General features: G+C 45.1%; 1 protein-coding gene across 1 annotated transcript; it reads right to left on the bottom strand.

Annotated features, from left to right (window-relative positions):
* Nucleotides 1-4647: 4647 nt before the first annotated feature.
* Nucleotides 4648-6201, bottom strand: LOC121800806 (fibrous sheath CABYR-binding protein-like). Its single transcript, XM_042200310.1, has 3 exons — nucleotides 5578-6201; nucleotides 5305-5517; nucleotides 4648-5001 (listed from the first exon to the last, which is right to left on the bottom strand). The coding sequence occupies exons 1-3, from the start codon at nucleotides 6199-6201 to the stop codon at nucleotides 4648-4650; spliced, it is 1191 nt and encodes a 396-aa protein (XP_042056244.1).
* Nucleotides 6202-9637: the final 3436 nt, after the last annotated feature.

Raw genomic sequence — 9637 nt, 5'->3', positions numbered from 1 at the left:
TAAACTAAGCTAGAGAACTGAACTACGCTAGATAACTAAGCTAAGCTAAACTAGACGGAAAGTAAAGTGTCGGATCCCCTTCTTGTGGTGGCACATTGAAAGTGCAGGTTTGTGTCAAGTGTCGTTTCGAGCAAATGATGTATCCTACTGATCAGGATGGAAATCCCAGCTAAGCCTGAACCAGGTATCAAAAATTCCTCAACCCACTTCTACTGACTAGTATAGTGGACGTAAGGGTCGAATCCCACAGAGATGATGCGTTTTGGTATCGTGGTTATATTCTGGAAGGTTTGGTTAGCTACCACGCTTTGGGTTGAGACTTAATCTAGGCTGGAATTTAAGATGGTACTCTACTGACTAAGAGGTGGGAGAGATGTTTGACAGGCGGCTGTGTACGTGAGAGTGGGGAACATGATGTTTCAGAAACATATGGAAAGTACGAGTTTACTATAAAAGGCTAAACGGAATATCAGAGGAAAAGAGGTAGTTAGGTGACTAGGCCTACAGATCTGAAAAGTAACAGCTGAAAAGTAAAGGACAAGAGTAAAAGTGGTTAAAAAGCAAAAGTGGCCCCAAAGTGGATGGAGATGTATTCTTCTTCAACATGAATCAATTCAGATCAGCAAATCCAGACTTATCACCACAGAAACACAGATTAACAACTTCATGAACACAGATCTACAATTAAAACTTCAAATCAAAAGATCGAACACCGAAACTACAACTAAACTTACTGGGTGACATGCAAGGTGGCAGAAACTACGTAAACTAGGCCTTCACACTTAACCATTTCAGATCTAAAATCTAACAGCAAACTGAACTCATAAACTCAGATCTATCAATTCGGAAATGAAAACATGCTCGCAACAACTGGAAATTACCGTAACAACTGGATCTAAGCTATCTAGGCAGAAAAGAACGAAATCAAACAAGAACCGATGCAGAAAAACAGCTTCGTATCATAAAATCGTTTGGATCGCAACTAAGACTTCAAAGTAAGCAAATATTGAAAGTGCAACAATTCCAACGTAAGAAAACAAGTGCGATTAACTAAGTAAGCAAATAAAGATTGTTTTGCCACTCCAGCGATGAAATTGTTAACACTACGATCACGCTGACTGGAATGAAAAGATGTGGGACTCCGGCGAACTGATGGTCTTCAGGTGACCATGGCTGTGGCGAGGAATGAGAATATGAAGGATAATGCTGAAAGGTTGATCTACCGAAAAGAGATTGCTAAGCGTAGGAGTTAATGAACTCGTTCCTTCCTCCCTCTTTTCTCTCTCCAAGTGGCTTCCTTTTATAGGGAGGCCTCCCTTGATTTTTAGGGTAGACTCTCTTCATGAAATGACCCTTTTGCCCCTTGCTTGCGGCTGATCTTCCCAGCTATCCTTCCTCTCCATCTCGAGCCTTCTTGGCCTTCATCCTGGTCAGTATTGCACCCTTCTGACGCCTTTTCACCTGAATTATCCAAATATTCTCATACTGGCTAGAACACTCTCCGTGCACACTTTAGTTACTGTTTTGCAGATATATTCCAATTATGCACATTATACTGACCAGTAACCAAGGCCTAGAATACGACTTATCAAACTGCTCACACTTACCCTATGCTTGTCCTCAAGCGTGAAGAACAAACAAAAAAAGTAAGCCGAATTCTAGCCTGGTTACACCCCTGACCGACTCTATCCTAACCTAGACCCTAAACTATGACGCAAAGAAAAACACTAAAATAAAGACAAACACACATAAAAAAAAACAAAAGAAAAACACTTAAACGCATTAACGCATCAATTGGGCTATATTTTCAACCATCCCTCCCCTTGGGATTAGGTGCAATCCGGCCTTAGATAGCCTTGAACTTCCGCCTCCCTCATTTTCCTTCCCAGTCAGTATATCCGCTCGTCAAGATCACCTAAACTCTCGGCCAAACACCAGATTCGCTCAGTCACTCATTCCTCACCGGGATGTTAGGACTATATTCTCTCATAATGCTGAACCACAGATGCTTTGGACTTAGATCTCACGTGCGGCTACCGAAGGTTTTTCAAAGCTTGTAACGGGGTTGTTGGCTTGTAGTGTTTGGGTGGTTATTCCTAAGGCTCTAAGGTTCAAAAACCATTACTTTATTCTGATGCGGGGGAACTGTGTGCGCTCAGGCTCTTGGCTGTCACTTCTGCTTGGCTGGACCTTTTCTGAAGTTGCTTCCCAACTGGTCAGTAGCGTCTTGGGGCTTTGCCACCCTTGTTCCTTTTCATTTTTTTATTTTTTTATGGTCAAGTATTTTCGACCATTTTCTTCACATTTTTTCTTCTTTTCGTGGCTTTACCACCCTTATTCCTTCTTGTTTTGTTTTAAGACCTGGAATGATTTCCTGGTCGATTTTCTCCTTGCCTCTCAATTTCTTGCTCCAGTTGGTTTCTTTCTTGTATGCCCTTCTGGCCAGTGGCCTCCTTGCCTCATGCCTTGCACACAACAGTCCCAGTGGCTAGGGGTTATATCTGGGTATATACGGCTAGAAAGTGGGGTTCTTTAGGGTGCTTTTTTTTTGGGTTGGGGGGGGGGGGTTCCTACTGCCTTCAGTGTTTGCTACACGCGGTCACTTCACCCTAGGCAACTTGTGGCAGCCACTCTTTTCTTTCCTGAATTAGTGGAAAGTGGTTCCACTTTAGGCTTTTATCTCACATTTAAAGAGAGTTTTTGTGTTTGGGCTCTAAGGATGGGCTTTACTCTCATACTCGCATCATCTATACTGACTAGGAGATACTAAGGAGGTCGGTTTCCATTGTCCAGCATGTCTTATCTCCCTCAATTCCCCTCACCGTCAGCTCGAGACAGTTGAGTTTTAAGCCCAATCACACACATACGAAAAAAAAACTAGACCTAGACCTAGACACTACACAAACACTAAACACAGAAAACACATATGTACACATGTCATACTGGCCATTGCATCCCCCCTCCCACTTCACAAGTGTCTGCCCTCAGATAGAGCTGTGAAGTGGAAAAAGGTAATGGCCAGTATGGCTGACACAAAGACACACCAAACAAGCAAAACACATGATTCTACTAAAAACTTCTCACACTTAGACTATATAATAGGCTAAGTGGGTGAATTTGAAACCTAAACAAAACCCAACAAACACAACACATATATACCAAACTCCTCACACTTAGACTACACAGTAGGCTAAGTGTGAGCTACATGCACACGAAAATAAAATAAAGAAAATATGAACACATGCGTCAAAATAGCAAACCCTTTACTTCTCATACTTAGACTATTATATAGGCTAAGTGTTATGAAAGGGGTTTGCTCACATACTACACAGATTATATTACCTAAAAAAACACACATAAAAATGAAAAACGAAAAACTAAAACTTAAGAAAAACTAACCTGTCAGGTGGGATGGTGGTCACGCGTTTCTCCTGCTCCTCCTCGGTGCAGGGACTGGTGCAGGTGGTACCTCCAAATCCTCTTCCTCGTTTCCGGATAGTTCTTTCTCAGATTCCTCTTGTTCCGCTTCTTCTTTCAGCTCTGCTTCTTCCGTCTCGGGTACTACCCCCTCTGATACTTGTGGTTCATTAGTTCGGCCTCCGTGGCCACTCGGTCCGGCTTCTCTCACTAGCTTCCCCGTTCCCAACTCCTTCAAGATTCCTTCCATCATGTTAATCAGGCGAGCCAACTCTGCCCTCACTTGTCGATTTTCTTCCGCCAACCCTTCCACTGCCTTCTCTAGCCTCTCATGTCTCTGCTCTTGATCTTGTGTCCCCGAATGTACTGCAGATCTCCCAGTCGGTATAGTCTCCTCACCCATCGCGTAAAACCGTGGTACTCCTTGTCTCATGTACACAGCATTTGTCCGGACAAAAAATGGGGTGTCAAACAACCCATGGGGGTCTACCATGATCTGGGGAGATAAGCCTTCAGCCTCTGTGATGATGATGTTGTTTCTGACGAACACTCCCAAGATATGGCAGAGAGTGAGGTTTCTCGCTGGGTGGGTGGCAATTAGATGGCATTGGTACGCTGTCCAGAATCCTAGATGTAATTTCCTTCCGCGCTTCGCGCACCACAGAAGGTATAACTCTGTTATTGATGTTCTTACCGCGGAGTTCGACTGCCCCAACAAATTGAAGTCCAAGTGAAGCTGGACTAGGCGTAGGATTGAGTTATTGAAATGGATTGAGCGAGAGAGAGTGGATGCAAATTCCCCGGAGGCTGGGTGAGTTAACTCTTCCCACGCCTCCTGGGGTCCGAAATCTACGTGCCTACGGGGAATTCCCCTTTCCCTGCTCCGCCACTCCAATCCTATCGCCTCCTCCAGACTTCACATCCCCAACCTTACTGTCCACTCAATCAGATTCATACTTATTTCCCCTCCAAACAACCAGAAACTTATAGAAACCTCATCCAAATCTGTTGTGACCCTAAATCGGAATGTGGTAAAGAACTCATTTGTTAACCTAACACTGATGTTTGGATTCTCATTCTCCAACAACCATTCGAATCCTAACGCATGCAAATAAGAGAGAAACTGCTCGCGGGCTCCCAATTCATCCAAAGAGGGAATATGAAGTACTTTTTCCGCTTTTAACCTGCTTACTCCCTTCATCCTTGCCATCGAAGACCTTTTGTAGCTTCTTAGAGTCGAATAACTTCATTTCCTCCACCAGACCTTTTGTAGTTTCTCTCTACCGGGGGGTGCACTAGCTCCCGATGATCGCGCGGGAGTTGTTGCTCACTACACTCCTCATTCTCCAAGGATATGTCGCTATCTGAGTCCGACTCTTGACTGATAGCGTATTCGCTATCACTCTGTTCCCTGCGGCTTGGTGGGGTTCTCTGAACGGCTTCAGTTATGACTACGCCTGTATTTGTTGTGCGCTGCCTCTTGACACTGGGTTTCTTCTTCATAAGACCTTTCCCTTTTCGCTTCCTTTCTTCCTGATAACTAGCTTCCTCTCCGTCATCCTCGTCTTTCTCTTCTTCGGGTTCCTTCTCAGCTTGTGTTGAAAATTGATCATGGGCAGTAGGACTGGTCTCTTTGTGGCCTACTGACCTGGATGCGAGGTCCAGACACTCAGCCATCCCGTCAGCCTCTTCACCTTGGCCACTCAGTGTTGGAAAGACCGCTTCGTTTTCCCTTGCAGTATCCTCTAAGTCAGTAGTAGGTAAAAACTTCTCCCCAGGTTTTGTGGGAGTAGCCCTTTCCTCTTCACTCAAGATCTCCACCGGATCTGCCTTTGTGTTTGGGTTCGCCTTGCTAGATGCCCACTTTCCGAGACATCTTTGGGATACCCTCTCTGACTTCGGCCTCTCTGCCCTCGGATAGCGCTTCAACACCAACTTCCTCTTGACTGCCTTTGGTTTCGTCACCGGAGGTGCTACTGGTTCTGGTACCTCCGCTCTTGGTACTGACTCTTCCTCAATATGCTCATCACTCTCCCCCACCTCTGTCTGGGGAGTTTCTAACTCTGGCTCTTTCTCTCCTACTGCCCTAGAAATGAGGTCCTAATTCTCAACCATCTTGGCAGTATCATCTTCCCTCTGATTTACTCCATCCAAAATTGCCTGAAATTCGTCATCAGTCATTAAGCCTTGTTTCTTGGCCGTCTCATTCAAATCTATCTCTTCCCTTGCTGCTTCTTGAGGAATGGGTTCCGCTGTTGGCGTTTTCTCTGGTTCATCGCTTCCCTTCTGGCCCTTTTCCTCCTCTCTTCTTCTCGCTTCACGTTCTTCTGCATCGGAATCGTAATGGGCGGAGATGGGGTCAACCTCCATCGAATCACTCTGTTGTGGAGTTTGGGAGGGTTCCGCAGACTCAGGCGGTGCGATAATTAAGGGAGATTCTCTTCCTAGTGGAATTTCGGAGGAAGTCGGAATGGAACTGGGTGGTTGTACCGTGGATTGCACAATCGGTTTAGATGGGGTTTCTCCGGTCATACTCCATTTTCCCCCGATTTGACTAAAACCGGCCAGCGCCGCCACCCAATCTCTATTAGGGTCCTGCTGTCGAAGGAATTCCGCCATTGCATCCAAGGAGACCATTGTTGGCGCCTGAGGAGTCGACTCCTGTAGTTGCGGTTCTGGTTGTGGGCTCGACAGCCGTCCTTCCCGCGGCGGTGGTGATTCTGGAGTTTCTTCCCTGCAGGTTGAAGTGGGTTTGATTTTCTTTGCCCATGCTTTCTTTCCCATGGCTTAGATTTGTGATTTTCTGTGTAATGTGGGGGTTTGGTGTTTGTGGAGAGATGGTGAGAAATTTTGTAGAGAGAAATTGCAGGTGAGGGTTTTGAAATTAAATGGGAGAGACGGTGTGGTTATGGAGTTGGAATAGGCAGTTGTGGGTTGTAACTGGCTGAAGGCGGTTTTCAGGTTGCGCCGATTCGAGTGAGAGACGGTTGGTAATGTTGGTCTCTGATTGGACGTTGCCTCTCGTTTCTCTGCTCACGCGCCTGCCAGCCATTGTCACCCTGCAAAAGCTGCAACAAAGTCCCAATTCAAATTTGGCCCTTTAATGATTTCCCCCTATATTTTCCTAGATTAGAAACAAAGTAAAAAGGACACTTACATAAAATAGGAGTTTTACCAAAATGGGATTCTGATGGTCAGTATATACTCCAAATTAATAGTTGAGGTCCAAAAATATTTTTGGGTTTTCTTAAAATTAACTAACAGGTAAAGATTAAATTAACTACTACGTATTTACACTATTTACATCTCCCTTAGGAAAATTGGAATTCTACTTTGCCAGCATATGTAAATTACGCTAAAATGAGCTAGCCCATTGGAATTCCAATCCCTATCCTACCGGTCAGTATGAAACCTGAGTATGTGGTTGCAGTGGAATCTCATCCACCACAACCATATCACTATTGTCCCTAAATACCTTTAGCCTATGCTCATTCACAATAAAAGGTTTAGAGTTAGGAAGGCTCTCTGAAATCTCCACTGCTCCATTAGAACAGAGTGCAGTGATGACATAAGGCCCTGTCCACTTCGACTTGAGCTTCCCAGGCATGAGTCTCGACTGGAAAAGTAGTATTTTCTGCCCAACATGGAGATCCTTGGTCCTCAGATTCCTGTCGTGCCACAACTTGATTCTCTCTTTGTACCACATGGCTGAGTCGAACGACTCCAATCTAAGTTCCTCTAGCTCCTGTAACTGCAGTTTTCTTTCCTCTTCACAGGCTGTAGTATCCACATTTACTTGTTGTACTGCCCAGTATGCTCGGTGCTCAATCCCGACGGGTAAGTGGCACATCTTTCCGAAAACAATTCTGTATGGGGACATTCCTATGGGAGTTTTATAGGCTGTCCGATATGCCCATAGAGCATCCTCTAACCTCACGCTCTAGTCTTTCCTAGAAGGATTGACGGTTTTTTCCAGAATCTTTTTTATCTCTCGGTTAGAGATCTCGGCTTGACCGTTTGCTTGCAGATGGTAGGGGCTGGATAATCTGTGGTGCACACCATACTTCTTCATCAAGGCTTCGATGGTGCGGCGAATAGAAAATTACATACCTTCTTCCCTCGATCTTCTGACCCAGCACAGCTCCCACTGCATAGTCGTTGGCATCACACATGACTTCGAAAGGATGCTCCCAGTCAGGAGCCCGGATAATGGGTGCAGATATCAACCTCTCCCTGAGCAAGTTGAAAGCAGCCTTGTCATCAAAATTGAATTCCACCTCATTTTGGAGAAGTCTGGTAAGGGGTTGGGCAATTTTGGCGAAGTCTTTAATAAATCGGCGATAAAACCCCGCGTGTCCCAAAAAACCCCTTATTTCCTTCTGGTCAGTAGGGAACGGTAGTTTGGAAATGACGTCCACTTTGTCCTGATCCACCTGGATACCTCTCTCTGACACCACGTGCCCTAGGATGATGCCCTCTGTGACCATGAAATGACACTTCTCAAAATTCAAGACTAGGCTCTTCGCTCGACACCTCTCCAAGACTACATCCAAATGACGAAGGCATGAGTCGAAAGAGTCTCCGTAGACTGTGAAGTCATCCATGAATATTTCTATACACTCCTCAATTAGATCGGAAAATATGCTCATCATGCATCGCTGAAATGTTCCCGGAGCGTTGCAAAGTCCGAACGGCATGCGTTTGTACGCATAGGTTCCAAATGGGCAGGTGAAGGTGGTCTTATCCTGGTCTTCAGGGTTCACGTAGATTTGAAAATACCCGCTGTACCCATCCAAAAAACAAAAGTACTTCTTCCCAGCCAGTCGCTCCAATATCTGGTCAATGAACAATAGAGGAAAGTGGTCTTTCCTGGTCGCGACGTTCAGCTTGCGGTAATCTATGCACATCCGCCAACCATTGACTAGCCTTGTCGGTATCAGCTCATTCCTCTCATTTTGAACCACATGAATCCCGGACTTCTTGGGAACCATCAGGGCTGACCCACTCGCTATCGGGCACCAAATAGATAATCCCTAATGACAACAACTTCAAGATTTCCTTCAATATTTCCTCCCGCATGTTGGGATTCACCTTTCTCTGCAAATCTCGATGTGCCTTCGCCCCTTCTTCTAGCCTAATATGATGCATGCAGACGTCAGGGCTTATTCCCACCAAATCTGTAAGGCTCCATCCAATTGCTTTCTTGTTCCTGCCTAGGACGGTCAGTAGCCTTGCTTCTTGCTCCTTTGTCAGGCTGCTGCTTATAATCACCGGATATGAATTTTCCTCCCCGAGAAAGGCATACTTCAGGGTTGCTGGTAACTTCTTCAATTCAACTTGTGGGAGAAGTGTGTCTGCTGGTAGAGGGTTCCTTGCAGCATCCCCTTCCTTTTCTAATTCTCCCTCTGAAAATTCATCTGTACTGACAGGTAGCTTAGCCCCTGCGTCTCCAATAAATTCTGATTTCTGGCAGAAGTCCTTAATAGCTCCTTCTATCTCTTCATCAGTTAACCCTTGGCTACTGATCAGGTCACACCATGCAGCTGCCTCTACATCAGCCTGCCCATATACATCCAATGCTTGTAGCTTTTCCTGCAATAATTCAGTCTCAAGAAAATCTTGGACTAGGGGGTCAATTACATCCACATAGCATAGATTTTCAGAATCGATAGGTTTTTTCATGGCCTCATTGATATCGAAGGTAAACTTTTCTCCATGAAAATCAATGCAAATTGTTCCCTCAGCCATATCTATAATCGTCTTGGCTGTCCTAAGAAATGGCCTTCCCAACAATATACCGCTAGACTCCCTAGTTTCAGACTCACCCATCTTGATCACGTAAAAGTCAGCAGGATAAGTAAAATCATGTACTCTCACCAACACATTCTCTAACACACCCCCAGGACTTATACATGACCTATCAGCCAGTTGGATTAATACCCTAGTGTTAGATAACGTTACTCCCTTCAGCCGATTATAAACTGACAATGGCATAACATTTATAGAAGCTCCCAGATCACACATTGCATGCTCGATTTTTACATCTCCTATAGTTATGGGCAAAGTGAACATACCTGGGTCTGCTCTCTTGGGCGGTAGCTTTTCTTGCACAATTGCTGACGTTATTCCTTCCACCATGATCTTCCCATCCTTCTGGGCTTTCCCGGCTATGAATTCTTTGATAAATTTTCCAAGCGGGGGTAGCTTCACGGCTTGGAGG

The sequence above is a fragment of the Salvia splendens genome, chromosome 4 (genome assembly GCF_004379255.2).
Source record: "Salvia splendens isolate huo1 chromosome 4, SspV2, whole genome shotgun sequence".
Classification (NCBI taxonomy): domain Eukaryota; kingdom Viridiplantae; phylum Streptophyta; class Magnoliopsida; order Lamiales; family Lamiaceae; genus Salvia; species Salvia splendens.
Note: the sequence above shows the minus strand (reverse complement) of the source record. Positions and strands in the feature narration are given on the sequence as shown.

Bases quoted from the DNA above. Each gene is read 5' to 3' on its own strand.
- LOC121800806 (XM_042200310.1), bottom strand. From the start codon at position 6,201: ATGGGAAAGAAAGCATGGGCAAAGAAAATCAAACCCACTTCAACCTGC. The intron at 5,518-5,577 runs GCAATTTTGGAT...GTTGAGAATTAG, and splicing joins TGACTGATGACGAATTTCAG to GACCTCATTTCTAGGGCAGT. The intron at 5,002-5,304 runs GTATCCCAAAGA...CAAGCTGAGAAG, and splicing joins AGAGGCCGAAGTCAGAGAGG to GAACCCGAAGAAGAGAAAGA.